The following is a 26,535-nucleotide window of genomic DNA, read 5'->3' as shown; positions in this document are numbered from 1 at the left end:
ATGTCGGCGAGGAGGCGCATCGGGGACCCTGAGGTGAGGGCAGGGGCGGCTGGGGAGCCCCGTCGACGCCCCCCGAGGGGGGACCCGCCTCCAGAGCCCCGCCCCTTCGAGGGAACTGAGGGGGGGCGGCTGAGGCATTCCCCCCCCCCGAGAACCTGTGTCTGGGGCTCCTGGGGGGGCCGCTCTCAAGCAAAGCCTCCCAGGTTGCCCCCCAATGGCCTGGCCCTGCAGGGAGACCCCCCCACCTAGGAGGCAGCACCCCCTTTCTATACTAGCATCTGTGGGGAGGGGGGGCTCTTTTCCCCTCTGCTTCCCCCCTCCCCTAAATCTGCTCCCCAAAAGTTGCCCCTCCTTCCTTATTAAATCCCGCCCCCCTGGCTGGGAACCCTCCCTTAAGTAACACCAAATCTGCCTGCCTTTGTTAAGGGGAAGGTTGCCCCCCCATTGTTACGCCCCCCCCATTTCCCTAATAGGACACCGCCCATGCTTTTTCTCCCACCCCCCACCCCTTCATTCTGTTTTGGAGGTTCCCTTATATCGATGTGGTTTCCTGCCTACATTCACAGTCATGATACACATCTGTTCTGGATGTTTGTGGGGATTTCATACAGGGCCCCCCATTAAAATTCAGGGGGAGTCTTCCCTCTTCCCTTCTTTTTTTTGGGCCCCCATGTATCCCAAAATAACCCTAATTCTGGATCCCCTGTTATTAATGCCAATATCTGCCCTGACTGGCACAGTGGCTCCCCCAACCATTGGTATCCCCCCATCTTCGGTTAAAATGCTGTTTTTTCTTTCTTTCTCCCCCTTCTGTTTCTCCTTATTTTTCATCTGGTTAAAGCCACTCTGGTGTAGTGGTTAGAGTGTCAGACTAGGATCTGGGAGGCCTTGGTTTGAATCCCTGCTCTGCCATGGAATCTCATTGGATGACCCTGGGCCAGTCGGTCTTGTCTACTTCACAAGGTTGTTGTGAGAATAAAATGGAAGATAATGATGTAAGCCACTTTGGGTCCCTGTTGAGGAAAAAGGTGGGGAATAAATGATGTAAATAAAGCAAATCTCAAGGGGTTCCTTTTCCACATCTTGGCATCCTCCAGGGCTCCCAAGAAACAGTGAAATTCCTATTCTGTGCTGAGTCTATGACTGAAGAACCCAGAAATCTTCAGATGGTACTGAAAGGCCATTTCATTTGCCAGGGTTTTTAATGGTGTATCTACTGTAGATATTGCAGGGACGTGGATTATTTGCGAGTTTTATTTTGTATATTTTGAATTCTGATGTGTAAGCTGCAGTGAGTCATGAAGAAAGGCGGAGGTATAACTATTTTCATAAATAAGCTATTAAAATGTCTTATAAGGTAGGCTGTATCTCTCCTTTGTTAATCCCAGTTAGGATGCTTGCCATTTCCTTGGAAGTTGCTTCCAGTCTCAAATGACACTTGCCTTCTCTGATGAACTCTGACTGATGCCTGTTCACCCAGTGGGTTGTTGCAACTTAAGAGCTTAACAAAAACGTGAAGAGCTGAGTTTAAGTTTGTGGAATTGGGGGAGAATTCATCCGGTTGGAGACATTCTTGAGTCTCAATCTGGTTGTGTGGTGTATTAGGTTGACTGGGAGGGCAAAGTGGTCCTGCATCCTAATAGGTAGTTAAACTGTAACCTTTGCATCCCTTCTAACTGTAGAATCCTGTCTTAGCTCTCAGCAAAAAAGCTTGAGTAGTAACCATCCACCCTGCCACATACAACCTCTTTGTTCGACCTGTGATGATGATGATGATGATGATTGTTGTTGTTATTGTTATTATTTATATTTATATCCTGCCCTCCCTGCAAGCGGGCTCAGGGCGGGTTACAACGGAAGATAAAATATACAAGATAAAATCACAATAAATTAACACAGCTTTCTAATAAAACACCTGCTCACCGTATAAAACCATAGAACATCTGACGGAGGTAGAGGTGCGACTTAACCATGTGCGGTCGCTCATATATAGGGGATAGATGGTCAATATATGTAATATTCATTAGGAACGTCTGTGCTGCCTTCTGAAAAATATTGCCATCTCTAGATAACTGTCATGAGACCTAGACAGCATGGAGATGGCTTGTTTTCAATGTAGGGTCAAAATATTAGCAGGAATGTTAGGCTCATGAGCTGTTTCTTTGAACCCAAACCATTGGTTTGCACGTCACTGCTCTCCCCTGAGCAGGACAAAACACTGGTGGTGTTCAGCATACGGCATCTTTGTGTGACTGCCAGTGCTTTTGAGCATATGAAAAGAACAATAGCTCTAGACAGAGTGGGAATTTATTTATATGTTATTATTCCTCCTTATCTTTCTCACTGAGACTCAAGGCTGGGGCATTCAATAAACAATACTATAGGGTATGGTTTGTAAAAATTTGAAAACAAGCGTAACTGAATACAGAGATGTAACACTGCTGAAACAAAACATAAATAATTTGATGGCATATTAAACAACCTGGCAACTACTCACTAGGAACATGTCTACGTGAACAGAAAGTATCCAGTAGTATAGTCTACAGTCCTTGGCCCTTTACCAAAGCATCTCTCTGAGCCATTTTTTATAGCACAGCTCTATTACCTGAGTGAAAAAGCTCTCCTGAATAATTCAGTTTTCCATTGTTTGCAGAAAGCAAGGAGAGTGGGAGCTTTCCTCAAGATGGGGGCCACCATAGAGAATGCATGCGTATTGGCATCTGTTGATTTGGCCATGTGCAAGGTGGTGTCTGCAGAAAGTCCTCTTCAGATAAGCAAATCTGCCATGACGGAGCATAGGTAGAGAGGGAGTCCTGCAGCCAAGGCTTTGAAGGGTTTTGTATGTGATATCTAATACCTTGAACGGAGCCCAGTAACTGATGGACAGGCAGTGGAATGAGAGCTTCATCTAGTTCCTAATAATTGATCTGTGACATTCTACACCAACTGGAGTGTCCAAGTTGACTTTGAGGGGAGACCTATGTACAGTGCATTACAGTTGCTGTTCATGATACAACCAGGACTCGGTGCTTCTCTGAATGGACTGGTGACAGTGTGCTAAAGGTGTGGCGAGCCTCAGTCATGCCATGCCACAAGCCATCTTGGGACTGTAGCATTCTAAGCCCTTCCCTGAATTGTCAATTTATTTTAAGGAAGCCTCTAAAGAATGTATGATGGGGAAGAACCAACCATCTAAGTAAGATTTCCCCAACTGTTTTGTAAACTTATTGCTGCCTTCCAGTGTTCTGGCTGGAGAATAAACGTGCACGGCTGACTTTTAAACAAAGATAATAGTTTGTTCCATAGTGTTTCATGTATGGACCGACAGGGTGGGATTTATCTCCCGTGTCAATTTCAGTAGTCAACCTCTGCATTTCTTTTTTATACTCAATGAGCACTTTATATTCTGGCTAGAGATAAATTAGTGGCTGTGTGGCGCTTACTATCTTGTTTACCTATTGTTTTTAAAAAGTTGCCTTGGTGTATGATCCTGCTTCCTCTCCTCCCACACACAAGCAAGCTACAAAATTCCTGCCTTCCGAGTCTGACTGTGATGCAGGTTGCATCATCCCACCTTTTGCCATGCAAAAAGCAAATTGTGGATATTCCCAAATTACCGTTGATTCACACAACTTTTAAAGCTGGAGGTTGAATAAACCCCAGGAAGAAGGCTTTTTTCCCTCTGACCTTGTAGAGAAGCGGTGGTGGTGTTTGCTTCCTCGTATGTCCAGATCCCAAATTGTTGTGTAACTGCAGAGTTTTGGAAAGGGTTTGAATGGTGCTGTGGTCAAGTGTGGGGACGTGGTGAGAAAGAGATCTTTAGAGTGTGTGGAAGCACAGGAGAGAGGAGCAAACGCGTGGATGTTCTTCTGTAGGAGGAAAAGATTCTGTCCAAATTCACAGATATATACCTTGCTGTTTAAACATTCTTATGGAGGCTTGCCAAACAGGCAAGTGAGCCAGGCCATCTGTGCACCCACAAAGGGATGGTATCTGGAAGTTCTGTCTCATTGGTGGATGTCCACAGTTGGCAGCTGCTGGGTGTGTTGTGTGATCTTGGCTACATAAGGAATTGTGTCCCCCCCGCAACTCCACGCTGTTCCTGCACTTTTTGTTTCTGTGATTATGTACGTCTTCATCTGGAGTAGTAATTCTCCACAAAGGGCTTTCAGTAGGTCTTCAACAGAACTGACATTTTTCTCTCCTTTTTCCCCCCAAAAGCAGTTTTTAACCAAAAGGATCCCACAGAATCCAAGATACCAGCATATAAAAACTCGCCTTGACACCGGTGAGTGAAATTTCTCTTTCTGCCTCTGTTGAAATAGGAATGTTTGGATTGTTTGGCTCAGTATTGAGACAAAGGTGTTTTACTTGCTATATCATACCAGAATGTGTGTTTTATATGTGTAGGAGGGTGTCACCTCTTCAAGGGTTTTTGTCTGTGATGTCAGAACTGTGATGTAACAATGTGAACTGATGACCCAACTTTATCTCAACTGCAAACTTTCAATAAATCAGCACATCAACTTGATAATAAAAATGTTGGATAGATCTGACTTGTGAGTATAGCCCATTAGTTTATACCTGTGGCTATAGTTTATACCTGAGAGCCATTTTGGCTCAGAATCCTTAGTCTAGAGCCAGTTTGGTGTAGTGGTTAAGAGCAGCAGGACTCTAATTTGGAGAGCCGCGTTTGATTCCCCACTCCTCCACTTGAAGCCAGCTGAGTGACCTTGGGTCAGTCACAGCTCTCTCAGAGCTCTCTCAGCCCCACCCACCTCATAGGGTGTTTGTTGTTGTGGGGATAATAATGACATACTTTGTAAACTGCTCTGAGTGGGCACTAAGTTGTCCTGAAGGGTGGTATATAAATTGAATGTTGTTGTTGTTGTTGTTGTTATTGGCTCCAGGGAACCATGCTAGCAAGCCTGTACTAATAGTAATTTTTTGGGCCAAAATGCGATAGAGATTTCTCTAACCTTTTGAAATGGGAGCAAGGGAGTCAGACGTTCAGATAAACTGTGGACGTTCAAATAAACGGTCTAATCTTGCCCATCCTCCACTATGGATAGGATATGGAGTTGATGTTCACCAGCATTTGCTGAAAGGGCAAGGCCACACCATCACATGAGCCTTGCACTCTTCCTCTGCTGCTCGGCATGCATTCCGCATACCATGCTGTCTTGTGCCTAGTCAGGGCACTGGCCGTCTACAAGAGCACCATCTGATCTGACTGACAGCAGCTCTCCAACATCTCTGGCACATTTCCTTATCAGCAGATCACCTGAGTTCCATTTATCTGAAGTGCACTTGCTCCAGCACATGTGTCTGGACCTTGCTGTGTTTCTTAGTGGAAATGCCCTCTTCACATGTGAAACACTGGTGGGCTGGCTTTCCTCTTTTAAGAGAATGGATGAGAGGATGGCTGACTGATAGAGAAAGCTTGGACAGAGGGAAGAATTTAAAGATGAGCTATGGCTCAGTGGAAGAACCTCTGCTTTGCATGCAGAAGATCTCAGGTTCAAGTGAGATGAGATGATTGGTTGATGACTGAGAATGTGGGTGAAGTTGAGAAGTGTGACTGGAGCGAAATCTGATTGGACAGTAGCAGTACTCTGGGGGTGGAGTGAACTGCAGTTTTTAGTTACTGAGCAGAGAGAAAAGGAGCGTTCTAGTTTAGACAGGCAAGCTATGTGCAGCCTATGAGTGTCTATGTATTTCTGAGAGAAAACATTGAGTCTGGGCAAAGCAAGCAACCTGTGTGGAAGCCTGAGAGAGAAAGTCATATATATCTGTGCGACTGAGCCTATGTAAAGAAACTTTAAGAATCAATAACTACCTTTGAAACCATCAAGCTTAAGTAATAGTGTGAAACCCATACGCTTCTTGTAAAAATAAATTTTTTTGTTCATTCCAGAGTATACGTTATTCCTGTATATCCCATTCCTATCCTCAGGGCCACATAGTCCCACAAAGGAGCCTAACGCTTGGACACATTATTCAATGGGAATTTAAATTAAACAGTTTGGAATATAATTCCTAGTGGCAGCAATTTACCCAGTGGGTGTAAGAAGAAGAAGAGGGTTAAAGGCAAAATCTAACTACGCAACAGAAAGGGAGTTGTGACAATGATATATAAACCAAATGTTATTATTGTTGTTGTTGTTATTACTAGTACAGTATCAATTCAATCTCAAAGCTGCCTTTAGACCTGTCCCTCTCTGACTCACCTACTCCACAGGGTTGTTGTGGGAAGAAATGGGGAGAGAGGGACTAAGTGTGCCCCCTTTGAGCTTCTTGGAGAAAGAATAACATAAAAATGGAATAAAATGCATATTTCTGGCATCGTGAAGCACTGACGCCTGCAATTTTCCGTCCCCTACCTCCAACCCGAACTAATAATTCTGAGTGCAGGACAAGGTAGTTAATTTGGAATAACAGTTTATGTATGGTATGTGCGTTCTCCAAGAGCGTAGGTATGTAATAAGGTATGTAATAAGATTTCAGCTTCCTCCTCCCCTCATTCATGTCATTGAAGACTTTATTAAATTTCAGGCTTCTTGTGGGGAAGTCGTGTAATTGCGTCTGCATTTTCTCTTACAGGTAGCAGTATGACCAAATACACTGAAAAACTGGAAGAGATCAAGAGAAGTGAGTAATGGTGTGGCAGGCTATTAGTAATCAGTTCACTCAGGATTATGGAGAGGGAAGATGTGAACTTTTCGTGAAGAACTCAGGCCTTGGGGAGAGGTCACATGACAAGGAGTTGTGCCCCATCCTGAGGTCTGAATACAAAGAGTTCACCATACTCAGAGAATTCCACTGCTGGTGCTGTGTAGTGCATCCCAAAGGATGCACCGTCCTTTTCCATTGGGCTCCCACAGATGCTATGCCTTTTAGGACAATCCTCTCCTGGACTTGTGTGATAACTTCCCACTAATCTTCGTACCAACATGGGTAGAAACTTTCCAAAATGAATGCTGAAGTTCATTGTCCGTCTTCTGTGCAGTCCCACATGGGACTGCGCACATGCAGGCCTGCCGATATGGCAAGGTTTCAAAGCTAAAATCCACTAGGGGGCGCTCACCTACCCAGTGAACATGCGCGGTGTTTCCTTCCGAACACGCCACCGTGAGGTGGCGCCTTCTCCACTCTCAGTTCGTTCTTCATTGCTGGCTAGGAAGGTTTACACTTTTCGTCCGCTTCGTTCTGAAAGTGAAAAGTGTTAGAATGGCTAATAAAGCTTTATTTAAATGCTGTTCTACTTGTGCTACTAAAATGACTAGAACAGATGGTCATTCTGTCTGTCTGGAGTGCTTAGGGGAAGCACATAACACTCAGACCTGTGAACATTGCTGCAGATTCACCAGAAGGCACAGGCCAAGATGGTCACTAGGCTAAAGACGCTCCTTTGGGAGAAAGCTATGAGAGCCTTTGATATTCCGAAGACCTTTTTCACTTCAGTGGGTAGCGGAGACCGGATGGTCCCACAAGCGTAAACTTCAGCTTCGAAAATCGCGTCTCCCACTTGGAGTCGATGCCCTTCGAGCCACTTGGCTGTTTCGGTTCCAGTGACCTCGGATCCGTCTCATGCTCCACACAGATCACTTGAGACCCAAAGCCTCAATGGGGTCCCTTGGGTCCGACATCCTCCTACTAAGTCGCCTTCAAGATCGGAGCCTGCGCCGGCTCCGATAACGAAGTCAGAAAAGAATCGCCCACAGCCGACTTCTGCCAGGCTGCCGTCAGATTAAAAGAGTTCGACTTCAAAGCACATGGACCCGAGATGCACGGAACCGAAGCATTCAGAACCGAAGGACTCGGATTCGAGACCGCATTCTCAGATAATATCTACACCAGAGGGCGTTACCCAAATGGTCACGGAGGTGGTTGAGCCTCCCAAAAAGTCTAAATCCAAATCTAAACATCTAGAGAGACAGGCTGAACAGCCTGATGTCACCGTCGGACCCCTTCTTTCCACTCCAGATCCCCCTCATACATTTCAGCAGAGGAGGGCGAAATAGAAGAAGGGTTCATTGCTGAACTACCTTGGATAGGTGAATACGATGAAAGACACCCCTGTTGTGCACATGATTGCAGAGATTGGCCACAGCACACCTCTCAGTCTAGACAAGGCCTTGAGTTGAGGAGCTCATATAGGAGCCAATCTGTGACATCGACCTTTGAAGGTTTTGACAGCCAGCGGGGTCTACGGATGCAGATACCTTTGAAGCGAAAGAGGGTGCAGGTTTTGACCGACAATTCCACTGCTATGTTTTATATAAACAAGCAGGGAGGCACCACTTCCAGAGAGTTCTGCAAAGAGGCCATTCTCATCTGGGACAGGGCTCTGGAGAGACAAATTACCCTCCAAGCAGTACACATTCTGGAGACTGCAAATGTAGTTGCAGACAAGTTGAGCAGACCACACACGGAAAACCACGAGTGGACACTAGACGACCGATATCTGGAAGGAGTGTTTTGGGAATAGGGACATCCCCAGATAGATTTGTTTGCAAGGGAAGGGAATCCAAAAGCATTGAGGTTTTGCTCAAGGGGTGTGTGTGTGGGCAAAAACTCTCTAGGAGATGCTTTTCAACTGACTTAGAGAGGAAACCTTTTTTATGTCTTTCCCTATATTCCGTTTATTGTCAGAACCGTCAGCAAGATACAGAGAGACAGACCGGACATAAATCCTGGTAACACCATACTGGCCCAGACAACCCTGGTTCCAACATGTACTGCACCTCTCCAAAGGTTCTCTTTTTCACTTCGGATTGGAGCCTGACCTGCTCAGTTACATGGGGGTATGGTATCACGACCTACCCAGACTGAAACGAACAGCTTGGCTCATACCGGGACAGGACAACTCTCAGACAGAGTAGCAGAGTCGAAGGCTTTCATGGCCAGAGAACGATGGTTGTTGTGGATTTTCCGGGCTGTATTTCCGTGGTCTTGGCATTGTAGTTCCTGACGTGTCGCCAGCAGCTGTGGCTGGTATCTTCAGAGGTGTAGCACCAAGAGACAGAGATCTTACAGGATGACTCAGCCCAAACCCACCTTCCTGAGTAGATATAAATTACCTGCCAACAAGACAGACTGTGACACTGAGAGATCTCTGTCTTTTGGTGCTACACCTCTGAAGATGCCAGCCACAGCTTCTGGCGAAACGTCAGGAACTACAATGCCAAGACCACGGCAATACAGCCCGGAAAACCCACAACAATACAGAGTAGCAGAGGTTGTTCTCAACTCTAGACGGGCAAAGACACCGTCTATCTCCAGGGCTTGTTCTGCAGACTTACAATTAAAGAGTGTCATTTAGCAGAACACTTTTGTCCATTGGAAGTAAAAGCACACTCAACGAGATCTCAGGATTCCTCTGCAGCTTGGACGAGAGGAGTGCCTCTCCGTGATATCTGCAATGCAGCGACCTGCTTGTCCGCAAACACCTTCGCGAAACGTTACACCCTGGATGTGATAGAGAGAAGAGAGGCAGCAGTGGGACAGGCGGATTGCCACTCCCTCTTTCGATAAGACCACACCCACCTCCAGGTAAGAAGCTTTTTAGTCTCCCATGTGGGACTGCACAGAAGACGGGTAATGAAAACAGAGTTGTGCTTACTGTAATGGTTGTTCATTGACCTCTTCTGTGCAGGCGCACACACCCTCCCTACTGCCCCGCTGTACCTGAACTATACTTACCTTGGGCCAGCAACTCAGGAGAACTGAGGGTGGAGAGGACGCCACCTCCCAGTGGCGTGTTTGGCGGGAAACGCCACTGGGTAGGCGCACACCCCCTAGCGGATTTTAGCTTTGAAACCTTGCCGTATTGGCAGGCCCGCACGTGCTCTGTCCCACGTGTGCATGCATAGAAGACGTCAATAAACAACGGTTACGGTAAGTGCAGCTCTGTTTTCTTGGCGCAATTAATTCTGCGTGCATGCCTGCGAAAAGACCCGATAATCATGTCCTTTGAAATTCTGTACAGTTCAGAAGAGAAGGGAAAATTGCTACTTCAAATACAAAAGAGTCTCAGGTGACTTTTTTCCCCCTACTGTGGTGTCTCCTGCCAGGGTCCTTTAAAAATACTGGATTTATTTTTGTGGTCAGCTGGAAATAAAGTTCCTCAGTTTCACAACATCCTTTTGTCACTGGATTGCTTTGAGTACTGAAATTCTAGCAGTGTTCTCGTTGTATCCTGTCCACAAGCTTTGTTGTGTTTCTGACCTCTTTCTTTGCAGTACAAAACCAGTATCCCTTTTGTGTAGAACATCTCTTCTGTTTAAATCCCACTTTGAGAATCCTAGGTGCAGAAGCATTCGCTCTGGGACTGTACTGAATAGCACCTTGTGTATTCAAGTCATTTGCAAATCGCCTTGATTTCTCATGGATAGATGACACTGGTTGGATGCCGCATTAAACGCCTCGGACAGGGTTGCCTCTGTCTCTTGTGTAACTTAAGAGGGGAAGCAGCTTCCAGGCTAGGAAGTCAAAACTCAGAAGCCAGCAAATGCAGCACTCATTTGCCTATCTAGTGGCCCCGGGAGAGAAACTCGCCCCAAACATTTCATCCCTTCTTCGATGTTGCATTGGTAATAGCTGAGGTGTAGACGCTCCTCAACAGTCATAGCTCAATCCTTGATCCAAGATGTCTGAAAACCTAAACGGACCTTCTGAACTAGCTCCAGGTATGTGGCATTGCTGACACAAGGCAGAGAAGACTCCTGCTGTCACTTTTTAAAAGTAATTCTCTTGAGTGTCTCTTGTCACTTCTCCCAAGAATTGGTTCAAGGAGGAAGAGACCTCAGGTGGTAGATTATAGAGACTATGGAAAGGCAATGTGTTGTCATTTGTTCTTTGTTACTGTACTTTCTTAACAGTAGAAGGACCATCGACTTTGGGCTTCTGGAACCATGGTGTATTGGGCCAGCCCTGCTAGGGAAGTGGCTGAATAGCAGTGCTATCCAAAAGAGAGTTACATCCTTCTAAGCCCACTGAAGTCAATGGACCTAGAAGAGTGTAACTCTTCTTAGGATTGCACCTTCAATCTCGTTTGAGAGGAAGGGTTGTTTAGTTCTCAGCACTCTCATTCAGTTCTGCACAGATGGAAATAAACGGGCAGCGTAGCTTGGCTTATGGAGGTCATTTGATGCTGCCTCTTTGCAGGTGTCTCTCTGCAGTTTGCAAGGCCCTGGGTGACGGTGCAGCATTGTCGGGGACACGGTGCTGATCTGTGGGGGGCTGAGGGGGAGTGGTCCTTCCTCGGGGGAGGAGCAGGTACTGCATGGTTCTCCTTTGGACTTTGTGAAGGCTGCCGCAGATCTAGGGGATGAGTTTAGGAGCGCAGAGGAACTGTTCTTATAGGCTTGAGCAAATAACGTTTTTTTCTCAGCCTTCGTTCTTCTCCCTCCCCAATGTGTAAAAATGGAAATAAGAGGCGACGGCACAATCCACCTGCCCAGACTCCATTGAAATGGGAAACAGGGAGGGGGGCTGCTTGGAAATGATTTCTGAAACCACTGTTTTTGTCGATCCAGAGGAGTTAGCCGTGTTAGTCTGTAGTAGCAAAATCAAAAAGAGTCCAGTAGCACCTTTAAGACTAACCAATTTTATTGTAGCATAAGCTTTCGAGAATCAAGTTCTCTTCATCAGATGCCTGATCAAAACTGGGCAGATACAGAAGAGGAGGGGAGAAGAGAGAGAGGAAAGAACATATATCACAAAGAGACAGAATGCAATTAGCGTGGAGGCAATCAAAACATTCCTTTGCTTGGAAATGTAAACATCTCCTTTTGGTGTGCAGTCAGTTTGCCGTATTAGTTTGTAGCAGTGAAGGTATCCAATTCCTATGTAGTATAAGCCTTCGATAACCACAGCTCTCCCTGCCAGCTGCATCTGACAAAGAGAATTGTGGTCCCCGAAAGTCCACACCAGGCATCACTGGGCTCCCCCGGATCACGCCTCTGTAAAGAGAATCTGTTACCTGTGATAATGTGATAACCATTCATAGTCTCTATTCAGTCCCAGCTTGACAGAGTCAAATTTGCATATGAATTCCAATTCAGCAGCCTCCCGTTGGATTTTGTTTTTGAAAGGTTTCTGTTGAACCACAGCGACCTTTAAGTCTTTGGTGGAATGTCCGGGTAGATTGAAGTGTGCTCCCACTGGTTTTTGGACGTTTCCATTTCTAATGTCAGATTTGTGTCCATTTATTCTTTTGCGTAGAGGTTGGCTGGTTTGTCCAATGTACAGAGCAGAAGGACATTGTTGGCACATGAGGGCATATATCAGATTGGAGGATGAGCAGCTGTAAGAGCCAGAGACAGTGTAGTTGATGCCATTGGGTCCTGTAATTGTATTCCCTGGGTAGATATAGGGGCAGAACTGGCATCTGGGTCTGTTGCAGGGCCTGGTACCTGTGCTGGTGACTCTGCTGGCCGATTCATGATTGTAAGTGAGAAGTCGTTTAAGATTGGGGGGCTGTCTGTAGGCAAGGAAAGGTCTTCCACCCAGGACTTCTGAGAGAGAGGTATCCTTTTCCAGGATGGGTTGTAGCTCACTGATGATACGTTGGATGGGTTTGAGCTGGGAAACTGACTGCACACCAAAAGGAGATGTTTACATTTCCAAGCAAAGGAATGTTTTGATTGCCTCCACGCTAATTGCATTCTGTCTCTTTGTGATATATGTTCTTTCCTCTCTCTCTTCTCCCCTCCTCTTCTGTATCTGCCCAGTTTTGATCAGGCATCTGATGAAGAGAACTTGATTCTCGAAAGCTTATGCTACAATAAAATTGGTTAGTCTTAAAGGTGCTACTGGACTCTTTTTGATTTTGTTTTTGTCGAGTATTTGACAAACCCTGGGGGAAGCTTGACATTGTTTGTGACAAGGGGCCCAGAGCAGGATTGTCCAAAGGCTGCTACAGCTTCACTGATGGGATGAGCTGATCTTTAGTATCTTCCTGAGGAGTTCAGAAAATGAACTAACTGATTGGAGGAGGCGATGCTGGTAGTCTCTCTCTCCCCTGTTCACAACCCCAGAACCGGCCACGTCTTCAACTGTCTTAAAGGTAAAGAGCCCAGCAGCACCTTTAAGACTAACCATCTTTACCATTTTGCTACTACAGACTAACATGGTTACCTCTTCTGGATCTACATCCTAAAGGTTAGGTTCATAAGCCTAATATCCATCTCAGAAACTTTCATTATGCAGTGCTGCTTTTTGGAGGACGGGCCAGGCATAAACGCAATAGGACCGTCGCTCCTGCAGCTCAGGGACTGGGTTTCCTTATCACTGGTGCCTGTTCTCTGTTTCCCAGATTACAGATACAAGAAAGACGAGCTCTTCAAGAGACTGAAAGTGACTACTTTTGCCCAGCTGGTAGGTATGGCCAGGTTCCAGAAATCTCTGTGTTCTGGCCCTTCAGAGTGGAGTCTCGTTAGCAACGCTCTGAAGTTGTGTTTGGCATGTTTTGTGGTGTTGCATCTAAAGCACTTTTAACCTCGTGTTTCCTTTTTGTATAATCACTGAAGTGTTGCGTATCTGTTTGCTCTCTCCTTCTCCAGCAGCCAGTCCTGTTGCATGAGCGTACGCCCCTCAACTGACCTAGACCCCTCCTGGAGGCTGAGGGCAGGAGGAATCTGGGCTGTAGTGCTGCTCACAGTTCCTCATGTTTTTGTGTCATGCAACATATTATAATGTGCAGTGTGGGCTGGGCTTCTGCAGAAAGTAGGCTGTGGTGTGCTTCAGCCTATGTGCCGAGTACTTTGACTTCCCTGTGGAGTAATTGATCCCCACACATGGGCTCCAGGAGCAGGTCTTCCAGGGCAAAGAGGATGGCTTTTGGAGAGTCTTGAGCTCCAGCACCTCTTTTTTAAAAAATTTAATTATTCGGAAAATAGTGGTGGTGGAAAGTGCCATCAAGTCATAGCCGACTTATGGTGACCCCTTGCTGGAGTTTTCAAGGCAAGAGACTAACAGAGGTGGTTTGCCTACCTTTGCATAGTGACTCTGGTCATCCTGGGAGGTCTCCTGTCTAATTACAAGGCCTGCCCTACTTAGCTTCTGAGATCTGATGAGATCAGGCTTGCTTGGGCTGTTAAATTTGTGAAAATTCTCCGTTTCTGTGGGGTGTTTCTGCTTACTGAATCCCAGCAACGGTGCCTCTTGTTGAGCTGCTTCTGATCTTCTTCCCTCTGTCAACAGGTGGTCCAGGTTGCTTCTCTATCCAACGAAAACTTAGAAGTCTCACCAGAGGAAATTCAAAAGCTAGACGGTAATGCCCTGGACTTTCAATTGAAACACACTGCTTTAAAGGTTCTGCTGCAGGGAAAGGGGTGTGAACCCGAGGTACTGCCTTATCCCAAGTCATATTGGTGTTCTATCGAGTTTGATATGGGCTTCATGGACTGGTAACAGCTTCTCCTAGATCAGCAACGTGAGAGCCTCTTAACTGGCATATCCAAATATCGGATTTTAATCCTTCTACGAGCAGTACGTGTATTCTGCAGCTGTTGCATAACTGCTTCCTGCACAGGAAGCCTCATGCTGTTCATTCCCTGTGCACAGCGCTGCATGATTACTCACATGTCAGGTCCTTTGCCAAAGTTTAAAATTTTTAAAAGCATGAGCCAGAGCTCCGAACCATTGTCTTGTCGTTCCTCATGCCATAAGCTCTGTCCATTAGGTGCTGAATACAGAGAGATGCTGGTTGCACTTCAAAGAGGTGATTTTGAAACCCTTTGAAATGCAAAAAGTCTTGAAAGTTTGCCTTGCCAGCAAGCAAAGCTCAACCTGGAGAATTAAGCAGAGGTTGCTGTTTGTTGTGGGAGGAAAGAGAGCTTTCCATGTTGGGACAATGTTCTTTCCATACAAGGCCAGACACCCTGTGGGTAATTCCTCTCCACCCTCTTTCAGAAGGTGACGCTTCTCCTGCAGATAACAACGCGGAAGTTGCAGTGGAGACCAACGGCAAAGACAGCCCTGTCGAGAAACCGGCCAGTCCCATCTTGTTCATCAACAACAGTGGAGCCGGAGAGTCCTATCGCTCCACCTTACAGAGGTATTGAGTTGTACCTCTCTTTAGCCAGCGTCTTTCTTTCATTCTGCAGTGATTTCTGCCTTGGCTTCCTGTAAAGATGGGACAACAAAATTTAAAAGATTCTGTAATACCATTTGAAGGGGCAAAAGCAAATACAGTTTCATAATAATTTAATGCTTGGAGTACTCAATCCTGAAAAATCTTCAGGAGGGAAAAGGAACGTGTCGCAGGCCTTTCAGAAAGTAGACCAAGACTGGTAGAGGCAGATGCTTTGAAGAGGGGCATCACAAAAGGACCACCACCCTGAAGGCCCTGCACTGTGCTCTTGCCAGATGCCCCTGCCTAAGGGCATTCCCTGTGGCCTTAAGGGGCAAAAAGGAATTAGCTTGATACTTTGAATTCTTTTGAGGAAAGGGCAGGATCATGTTATCTCTTGTTTGTTGGTTCATAGAAACCTAGAGCTGGAAGGGATCCCAAGGGTCATCTAGTCCAACCCCCTGCACAATGCAGGAAATTCACAGCTATCCCCCCTTCCCCTCCCTCAATGACCCCTGTTCTCTGCTCAGAGGAAGGCAAAAAACCTCTAAGATCCCTGACCAATCTGGCCTGAAGGAAAATTCCTTCCTGACCCTAAAATGGTGATTAACATTACCCTGGGCACATAAGAAAGGGCACATAAGAAAGGGCACGTAAGAAAGGGCCTCGAGAGCCAAGCACCAGCTCATCCCTTCATGAATTCTCTTTCTTGATCTGTGTACTTTCTTATTAAGTCAGAGAATCGTCATAGCTGTCAGATGGCCATCTAGCCTCTGCTTAAATACCTCCAAGGAAGGAGAGCCCACCACCTCCCAAAGAAGCCTGTTCCAATGAGGGACTGCTCTAACTGTCAGGAAATTCTTCCTAATGTTTAGCCAAAAACACTTTTCATTTTAACTTGTTTTTTCTGGTCCAACCCACTGCTCCACCCTCTATGTGACAGCCCTTTAAATACCTGAAGCGGGCTATCGTATCACTTCTCAGTCGCCTCCTCTCCAAGCTAAACGTACCCAACTACTTCAACCTTTCCTCATAAGACTTGGTCTCCAGACCCCGCACCGTCTTTGTTGACCTCCTTTGGACACATTTCAGCTTGTCAACATCCTTTGTAAACTGTGGTGCCCAAACCTGTACACAGCACTACAAATAAGGTATAACCAGAGCAGAGTAAAGTGATACCATCACCTCGCATGATCTAGACACTATACTACAGATCAGCTTGTACCTGAGACTGGACGCTGGTACCACGATCCTGTGGAGTGGTTCGAGTCCCTGGTTCAAATCCCTACTTTGCTACAAAACTCACTGGGTGACCTGGGATCAGTCACTCGTTCAGCCAGACCTTGGAGTGGGTCTGAGCTCCTTTGAGGGAGGGCAGGATAGAAACATGCTGACTTGAATGTGCAGACTCGTGTCCCATATCCTGCACTGGCTAATTGCTCTTCTTTCTTGCAGCGTGATAAGTGGTGTCGGGGAGTTGGACCTGGGAAGGGACGCCCCAAAGAAGACCGAGATAAGTTCAAAATGCGAACCGTATCCTGACTGTCCATTCCTGCTGCTGGATGTGCGAGACCGGGATGCTTATGAGCATTGCCACATAGTTGGAGGTGAGGGGGAGAGCGCCCCCAAAGACCCTTGTGCACGTTGCAGCCCTGATTCTCAAGGCCGCTGTTTTGCACACAAGGACAGTTCATTTATGGGAAATCATGCAGATTGCAGCATTGTGAAGTCAAGCCCAAGTATTTTTCACCCCTGTCTGTGAGCACTTGGATTAGGAAGCTAAATCACTGTGCCAGAAATCAGGATGGGTGACAGCAATGCTGATTCTGTGAACCTCGGCAGATCATGAGAGGGAGGGCAGGAAGGGTTACACCAATGCTTAGTTCTCGTGGCCCCTTCATACATGTCCAGGGTAAGGCCAATCGCCACCTTGGGGTCAGGTAGCAATTTTCCACAGGCTAGTTTGGCTAGGGATCCTGACGGTGTTTTGCCATCTTCTGGGCATGGAGTAAGGGTCACTGGTGTGTGTGTGTGTGTGTGCAGGGGTGGGGGGAGGTATTTGTGAATTTCCTGCATTGTGCAGGGGGTTGGACTAGATGACCCCAGAGGCTTCTTCGAGCCCTATGATTCTTAGTAGCCCCACAGCCACCAGTTACTGGCCAGGATCCAAAGAAAGGACATGGGAAAGCAGCAGCTAATTGCACACTGAGCCGTGACCGTTTTCTAAGGATATGATCCACTCTCTTTGTGTTGCAGCCATAGCAGTCATTGTAGGTCACAGCATTCTAAAGGCCAGTCAAAACAGCAAATCCCAAACACACGTGAGGGCCAGTGTGGTATAATGGCTGGGTAACAGTCTAGGACCTGGGCAACCCAGGTTCTATTCCTTGCTCTTCCATGGAAGCTTGCTGGATGACCTTGGGCCAGTCACACACACTCAGCCTGACCTACCTCACAGGGTTGTTTTGAGGATAAAATGGAGGAGAATGATGTAAGCCACTTTGTGTCCCTTTTGGGGGGAAAGAAGGGGTATAAATGAAGTAAAATTTAAAAAATGTCTGGATTCTGTATGAGCATCTGAGAGCATTTTGAAATATCTAGATCAGTAAAAGGTGCTATTTTTCCTCAAAGCGGTCCATGCCCAGTTTCGAGAGCTCTGTGTTTAAATATGACACACAATTTAGTCCTTGCAACCCCCCCCCCCCCCGCATGTCACAAAGTCATAACCACTTTCCTCAGACAATGCCACGTCTGTTTTCTAAAACTGAAGGTTTGGGGTGCACCACATACAGTTTGTAATAAGCTACTCAGGTGCCCATTTCTCACATCTGACAGAGGGGTCTCTGGCCCACCAAAGCCGATACCACAATAAATGTGGCATCTTTCAAGCGCCTTGAGATTCTTGGTTGTATTTGCTGTGCCAGGGTCCCACAGCACCTCCTCTGGAAGTTGTCACCTGCACCTCCAATGAAAGAGCAGGGCTACTGCTGAGTTCGTTCAGTGCGAAACTCCCCACATACACATACGCTTTTTGGGAGAAGCCTTTTCTCTTTCTATAACACCTCTCCAGTTGGCTAACGAGCCAGGAGAAAAGGGTGGGGTGGAGAAAGGTGGCATCCTGTTCTTGAAGGTCTCCCCTGGCTTGGGGGCTCTTAGGCTGCTCTGCCTTCTACGGACTTTCCAGGCATTGGCTGTGCTCCTCGAGGGCGAGAACACTGCTGTACCCTAACGAACTGCGATGATTGGAATTCCAGTTTCCAGGCTTCTGTTTGCAGCTGCAGCAAATGCCCACTTGCTGCAACTCCTTAGTTTCTTGAGAGCCAGTTTGGTGTAGTGGTTAAGAGCGCAGGACTCTAATCTGGAGAGCCGGGTTTGATTCCCCGCCCCTCCGCTTGAAGCCAGCTGGGTGACCTTGGGCGAGTCACAGCTCTCTCAGAGCTCTCTCAGCCCCACCCACCTCGCAGGGAGATTGTTGTGGGGATAATAATAGCATAATGGTTGTTGGGGGTTTTCCGGGCTGTCTTGCCGTGGTCTTGGCATTGTAGTTCCTGACGTTTCGCCAGCAGCTGTGGCTGGCATCTTCGGAGGTATAGCACCAAAAGACAGAGATCTCTCAGTGTCACAGTGTGGAAAAGATGTAGGTCATTTGTATCTACTCAGGAGGGGTGGGGTTGAGCTGAGTCATCCTGCAAGAGTTTCCCAGGGTGTGGAATGCTAATGGCGGGAGGCTTCACTGTATCCTGAGGCGGTTCTTTTGCATATGGATTGGTGCTTGATGTGCTAATCTTCTCTGCAGGGCTATTGTCGGGTGTGGAGTGTTTTGTTGGCCTGGTGTTTTTCAGAACTGGAGCCCATGCTCCATTCTGTTACTAATAGCATACTTTGTAAACCGCTCTGAGTGGGCATTAAGTTGCCCTGAAGGGCGGTATATAAATCAAATGTTGTTGTTGTTGTTGTTATTGGGAGTGGGGCCTTTCATCCTTGGGGTGGGGGACCCTTTTCTCAGTCACCAGTTCCTTTTTAAGCTTGCTTTGTTTTTTCCACCTTTGCAGCTTACTCCTACCCCATCGCCACGCTGTCCAGGACCATGAACCCTTACACGAACGACATCTTAGAATACGTATCCTTCCTCCAGCGGGAGAAGCGCCCGGGTTTCATTTCTGAATTCCTGCGGCCAATGCAAAGCAGAAGTGGGCACTGTGGCCTAAAGGAAGAGAGAGATTCCTTTTGAAGTGGCTCCATCCATAAGTTTGTATTGGGGGTAGAAAAGAGTTTTTGGATTCTTGCAAAATCGAAAACACTGCACACTGAAATCTTTAGGCAAACAGAATTTGGGGTTTAAAATGTTAAGTAGATTAGATAATCCAAACATTCCTCCTCCCGCCACCCTCCAACCAAGCCCAACCGTCCTTACCCAATTTTCATTACCTTGTTCGTAGGCCATTCTGTTACTGCACAAAGCTACAGCTGCTGCCCTCTGCCCTTCCCCACACACTCCTTTGTCCTTGAACTTGTCCCAGCCCTTCCCCTTTGCACCCCTCCCTTTTGTCTCCCAGCCCAGGTTATTCCTTGCCCAGCCTTGACACTCCCAGCCCCAGGTACGCAAAGGAAGCATCAAATGTATTTATTTACTTCAGTTATTTATAGTCTGTCTTTCTCACCAAGTCTCAATGTGGCTTTCACAGTGTAAGTTAACACAATCAATAGGATGAGGAGACATCTAACAATGTAATTCGACTAGGGTAGCAGAAATCTGAGCATGGCATATTAAACAATGTAAGAAATGGTATTACATAAGCAGAAATATAATGCGGTGAGAGCAAAATAAAAACATACCACAACCGATGATGCCTATTTAGTAGTATAGTCCACAGTATAGTATAGTCTCTCCACTCCTGAAATCATTCTTCTATAACGTGCCCCTATTTCCTTCATAAAAATGCCCTCCTGAACAGTTCCGTTTAACGTAGTTTGCAAAAAGCCAAAACGCACGAGGCTTCCTGATTTCCTCAGGCAGGCCTCTCCTTCCCGTTTGCTTAAGCAGGCCACTTTTGTGTTCGATGTATTTGGTTGTTCTTGCGTGCCAAGCTTTGATGGCAATCCAATTTCAGACCCTCCGGTTCTGTTTCCTGTACCGGAAGTGTCCAGATCTTGCAGATGGCACTCATCTACTGGTGGAGCACTGTGTTCGGTTTAATTTATTCAACGTACCTAGAGGGGGGGCAGTCATGTATCCTTCCTGCTCCTAGTGCACAATTCTATGAACCTTAACTTCATCCCCCTCATCAGAAAAATGCTCACGGGAAAATCATCATTCTTTACGACGACGATGAGCGAGTGGCTAGCCAGGCGGCCACGACGATGTGCGAGAGGGGCTTTGAGAACTTATTCATGCTCTCTGGAGGTATGGGGGCCTGGCGCTTTTCCTGGCAGCTTTGTGATGGTGAAGTCTGAAGCATCTCCCCCCACCCCCCGCCCTCAGATCACATGATCCACAGAGACCTGGGTCCCATGAGGGTCAGCGTACACTGGGGTTGCCTTTCTGTGCATGAAGGGGGTGATGGGACCCAATCCAGAAAGGGATCAAGGCGTTTGATTAGCTCAGGCAAAACCAGGCACCAAGAATTCTGCTCCAAGCCAAGCTATCTTCTTGACCATAAATAAATTACGTAAACAGAGCACATTTTTGCACGTACCTGAGCAGATGTGCCTCAGCCACAGGTATTCTCTCTGTGTTCAAGTTGTCCTAAGTTAAGAAAAAGTGCAGAATGGCACACAGCCTGAACATTTAAGTTGAAATATACCCCTGGGCGTAGATGGGAACGTCAAAGGGTGGGATGGATATAAATCTTATAAATAAAGATCCAGAGGAGTTAGCCATGTTAGTCTGTAGTTGCAAAATAGTAAGGAGCCCAGTAGCACCTTTAAGACTAACCAACTTTATTGTAGCATAAGCTTTCGAGAACTACAGCTCTCTCTGTCAGATGCATCTGATGAAGAGAGCTGTGGTTCTCAGAAGCTTATGCTACAATAAAATTGGTTAGTCTTAAAGGTGCTCCTGGACTTTTCCTTACTGGAAGATTCTCATCTTCCCTTTTCCGTTAACCTTCCCTGCCTCCCAGGTCTCCGCGTCATCGCTCAGAAGTTCCCCGAAGGCCTGGTGACCGGCTCCTTTCCTCCTTCATGCCTGTCGCCCAGCCAGCCTGGGACCGCCCGGAAAAAAGCCTCTCCCCGGCAGCTTCTGCCCCCACCCTCGGAGAATAAATGGAGATTTACAGCAGAGGATCTACAAAAGATACAGTACTACCTAGAAGAGGATCAGCTCCCTTCAGACACTGCCAGTAAGATCTTGCACTTGGCGAACTCAGCCTGCTGTCCGTTTCACTCAGCAGTGGGCTTGAAATGGCTTCTGCTTCAGGCCTGTAAGGATCGGGGGCCCTCAAGGGAATTCTCTGGCTCGCTGTGTATTCTGGCAAGCTTTGGTTTTTATTGTCTGCTGTCTTTTTTCCCCTTCATCAATTTGATGGCACTTTTTAAAAATGCTTGCAGTTAATAGAGCACACGAGATTTAAAAAAATGTATGCTAAATCAAACAAGCAGTTCAAGAGAGCCAACGTGGTATAATGGTGGGAGTGTTAAGATCTGGGAGACCCAGGTTCAAATCCCTGCTCTGCCATAGAAGCTCCCTGAGTGATCTTGAGCCAGTTGTACGCTTTCTGCCTAGCCTACCTCACAGGGTTATTGTGAGGATCTTATTTTATGAATTTAAAACATTTATATGCCACCTTTCCACCTAATTCAGGGTCCGCAAAATGGAATGAAGGGAGAATGTTGCAAGCTGCTTTGGGTCCCTGGTGGGGAGAAACATGGAGTATAAACGAAACAAATAAGTAAATAGAAAGCTGCAGCAGTAGCCAGAGGTAGAAATTCCAGCAAACCTGCCCAGCAACTTGTATCTAGGCATTTAGTTCAGCAAAACTGGAAGCTCCTTAAGCTAGAGGAAGTCTTGAAACTAGATGGACTAGCTCTGGTCTGTGCCAGCAGGGCTTGGCGGGCTAGGCGGCAGTCCAGGGTTTCACCATGTTCATAAGAACCATAATTTTATTTCTTTATTTTATACCCGTGTTACTTCCTTTTAGTCTAAAAAGAGCACTTCTTGGTAGGGAACGATACCTTCATTCCCATGACCATATGGCAACCTCTGTTGGAACGGCTGTCTGTAAGGTGGCGGTCCAGGAAGGGCTTGTGACTCTGTGGCAGAGCACCTGCTTGGTCCGAGGTTCAATCCTGGCACCTCCAGTTAAAAGGTGATAGTAGTAGATGATGAGGAAGACCTCCGTCGAGCAAATCCTGGAGAGCCGCTGCTAATTTGAGTAGACAGTACTGACTTTGATGGATTGAGGGCCTGATACTTAAGAAGAGGCTAGAAGGCCACCTGGCGGCAGCAGCAGCAACAACAACAACAATAATGGTGTGCTTATATACCACCATCCTGGGCAGATTAGTGCCCACTCAGAGCGATAAACAAAGTAGTGTTGTTATTATCCCCACAATCCAGCTGGGGAGCTGGGGCTGAGAGGAGCGGCTTGCCCAAGACCGCCTGCTGAGCTCATGGCAATAGTGGGAGTTGGACTAGCCGAGTGCCGATTCTCAGCCCAGCTTCTTAGCCGCTATGTTATAGCAGCAGTGACGATTCTATTACTCAATAGAAACGTATGCAGATCATGGGAGGGCATGAAGGATGAGGCAGTACTCGGCTCTCATGGCCCTTCCTTACATGCCCGGTGTAATGCTGATTGCCACTTTGAAGTCAGCAAGGATTTTTTTTCCCTCCAGGCTCAGTTGCCCAGGGATCTTGGAGGATTTCGCCTTTTTCTGAGCATAGAGCAGGGGTCACTGGAGGAAGTGGGGGGAGGGAGAGAGCTGTGCATTTCCTGCACTGTGCAGGACTAGATGGCCCTTGGGGTCCCTTGCAGCTCTGTGTTTCTAGGATTCATATGTTCAAGCCCCATGGCTCTGCTGGAAGAGGGCAGGGTTTGTAGCGGCCTCTGTATATGCAGCATGTTGCTACGTGACCCAATTCAAGAAAACGGTGCCTGCCTTGAGGAGCTTAGGATCTAACTCTCAGCACTGAAGGAGAGCCGGAGGTGACAAAGCACAAAGAAGCACAAGCCATGGAGGGGACCTAGCCACTATCTAGGGGAGAGGCGAGTTTTCTGAGCAGAATTGCTCCTGCATCACCTCTCTTTCCGTTCCCTCTCCTACAGGCCGTCTCAGCCGTGGCTCTTCCTCTCGAGACTCCAAGGCCGTCGCTGTCAAGAGCAGCCAGTACCTGCCCACCAACACCTCGGCTGTGGCCCTTCCTGCTCGCTCCCTCAGCAGCAGCAGTCTGCAGAACAAGCCCTGGAGATAGACGGTGTCTTTTCCCGCAGAAATAAACGAGGGCCCCGTTCCCAGGGGCCCTTTGATCACTACAGCCCCTCTGTCGCTTTTAGGAAGATGGTGTTCGCAGGCTGAGAGAGACAGCGTGTGGGGGCATAGGGAAGGTGGGACGGTAGAGGGGAAATGCCATGGGAGGAAACCCTTTGGACAAACTGACCATCTTTCTCAGCACCCTAATTCCAGTTTCTGTCTGTGTTTTGTAATTCTTTTAAAAAGTTGGTGTGTTTGAATTTATACTGGTCCCTGAGAACTTGTGAGTCCCAAAACTGTCTTGAAGCAGTGACTGGATTTCTTAACAGAAATAGAGAAGGGAAATGTCCAAGCAGGAAGCAAGAGGGGGTGGAAAGTAGGACTGGAACAACGTTTCGGTGCTTGAGGGGACGCTGGTGCATTCGGGTAACGGCCAGACAGCTGGAGTGCCTCCTCTGTGGCCTTCCACCCAGCATCAAGTTTTGAAAACACTTTACCAGCTGCCCTGCTGAATGAGGGCCAAGCTAGATGATATGGTGGGAGAGCCAGGAATGGTTCTTCTTGGTTTAAAAGAAGATAGAAACACCAGGTGTGTTTCCAGTTCCGGTGGGGGCCGCAGTGTGAAGGCAAGAGGGCTTGCTCCCCCACCAATGCCATGGCTCTAGTCTGAATCAAGGTGACCCACACAACAAGCTGTTTCCTCAAACACCAGGGAAGCACAGCGTCTAGTCTGACCCATGCTTGGATCTCCTTCCGATTATCCCTCCACACCCAGCGTAAGCTGCGTCACGCTGCTATCATTCCAGGTTCCAGTGCCTCCCTGTGGTCCAAACATGCATGGTCTCCCCGCTGATTTTTCCCCTCCCTTTCCTTAACCAAAATGCAACATCAGAAGTTGCAATTGGGTGCGATTGGGGAAAGGAGCCACTTATCCCTTTCCTGTTCCCCTCTTTATCTGCTCAAAATCACACATGCATTTGCTCCAAACTGAGAAGATAAGAGAAGAACGGCAGGTTGGGGCTTTTTTACCCTAAGGGTGGGAGCGGACAGGGCTAAGCCACCTGCCCTTCTTGCCATTCCTCTGCCAGACCAGGCTGTTTTTTCCAGAAACTTTTCAATCTTGTTTCATTTTGTGTTTCAGCTCACTGCAGATGCATCTCTTGTCTCTCCCTTAGTTTGGCCTGGAGGGAGGACCAGGCTTACAGGCTGCATGCCTTCCCAGCTAATTAGTTGAGTTTGCTGTGTAGCAGAAAAAAATACCCCTGGTTTGGTCTGCCCTGGCTTCAGTGCCACAGGTGCCCAAATCCTCCTCCCTGGCTTGCATCATATCTGGTAGGTAAGTGGTGGAGAGGTTCTTTGGCTGTAGAGATGCTGTTGTCCTGTCCCAAGTCGAATATAGGCTGGAGCACTAATCTCCTCTGAGACGGTTGTTCATCGGCCAGTGCCTGTGTTGTGGCTGTCCCCTTCCCAGAGGCCACAGGCCTCTTCCAGCTGTGGCTCTGATCCAGTTTAGCACGGCTGTCTGAGCTTACAGCCAGGTCCTGCTAAGCCCTTCAGTCTCCTCCCACCCTCCCTTCCCAGCGTAGACTCTACCTTTCCTCTTGCATGATTTGAACCAAATGGGGGATCTCTGGAAACAGTGATAAAAAAAGGACATTTGTTTGCAGTCCTGGGAAGGAAAAAAGCTCCCTTTCATCCTCCTTGTTCTCAAGGGACACTTCCAGGACAGTGTCCTGCTACTTGATCTCTGAAAAACATCGGAACTGATATAACTGCATGTGCAGTTTTGAGGGAATTTCCATGGACATGATTCTAGCTTACTCCACCAGAACAGATCTTTCCTAGAAGACAATTAGCACAGGTTTCCGTTTCAGTGGGTTGTTTTCCAGACAGATTCTTATGCACAAATTGTTCCAAAAGCATTTCCCAGGGCTGAAAACACGGAATCCCTTAAGATGCAAACCTACTTTGGCATCTGCCTCTTCACCAGAGTTGCATTCTTCAGTGTATGCATTCTAATGTTCTCTGTGCAGCTCATTGAAACACGTGCTTTCACTTAACACCATAAAGCGTTGTCTGAAGAATGATCCTTCATGGAACAGCAGGAACTGGGAGAAGGCTGCTTATCACAAGGAAACCTGCCTTCGTAGTCCAAGAAGGCTTAGCAAGGAGAACGCCTCTTTCACCTTGAACAGTCGCCATCCACGGAGCAAGGCTTGAAAGTTTTTCTGTGCCAGTGCAAATGTGGATAAAAAATGAGGGGAAAGTTCCACTGAGCGTGGAATGGGTCCACAGGATCCAGCCCATTGCAGTGGCCGCTCGAGGCTTTTTCTCAGACGCTTTTGTTGCCTGGCAAGGATCCTGCTCAGAAGGTCTTCCTGAAAACATCACACGAAAACACCGGTTCCAGCACTGCAGTTTTTCATGTATGGACTTCCACCGGTCCCATTCTAGAATTACCGCTGAAAAGACTGGTATGATACGGAAAGCAGCGTTTGGGCTGGGTGGCTCCTCAGCTTGGGATGCGATGCCCCACCGAGGCAGGGAGCACGTTATCCTCTGTCAGCTCTGCTCTACAAACTAGTTCGAAAGTATTCCATTGTTATCAAGGCGCCTGTTGGTTTTTTTAAGCCCCTGGGAGCAGCGTTGTTGGTGCTCGGCTTGGCCCAGTGCAAGATACATCAAAGTCTGGGGAGCAACGAAAATGTATAATAGAGGTTGCGACAGATTCCATTTGAACGTGTCTTTTGTCTTCATCTAAGCGTTCCTTTTTGTACATTTTTAAAGATAGCTATTTTTCTATGTATCTCTGTTGTAGGATTACAAAATCTGAAAGCTGCACTTCCTCGTGGAAACTAGCAAGGTCGTTGTTCATTAACCATACAAGTCTGTTTCTGACTCAAAGGCTCTTGTCGCTTGGATACAAGCCCAAGGCGCTGACTGTTTCTTCGTGGTGCATTTGGGGAATTGGTGTGGATGGCAGGATTTAAATCCAAACTGGGAGGCTGGCAGTGTGACGAGTTTACGCTCCTGCTATTGGAAGC

General features: G+C 47.2%; 1 protein-coding gene across 1 annotated transcript; it reads left to right on the top strand.

The window, feature by feature from the left end:
• On the top strand, positions 1–24,248 carry CEP41 (centrosomal protein 41). Its single transcript, XM_054988720.1, has 11 exons — positions 1–33; positions 4,225–4,288; positions 6,604–6,651; positions 13,322–13,383; positions 14,209–14,278; positions 14,920–15,064; positions 16,535–16,686; positions 19,132–19,199; positions 20,369–20,483; positions 21,202–21,420; positions 23,347–24,248. The coding sequence occupies exons 1-11, from the start codon at positions 1–3 to the stop codon at positions 23,490–23,492; spliced, it is 1,122 nt and encodes a 373-aa protein (XP_054844695.1). The 3' UTR covers positions 23,493–24,248.
• Positions 24,249–26,535: the final 2,287 nt, after the last annotated feature.

This window comes from Eublepharis macularius, chromosome 9 (genome assembly GCF_028583425.1).
Source record: "Eublepharis macularius isolate TG4126 chromosome 9, MPM_Emac_v1.0, whole genome shotgun sequence".
NCBI lineage: Eukaryota > Metazoa > Chordata > Lepidosauria > Squamata > Eublepharidae > Eublepharis > Eublepharis macularius.
The sequence above is the reverse complement of the archived record's forward strand: the minus strand, read 5'-3'. Positions and strand labels throughout refer to the sequence as shown.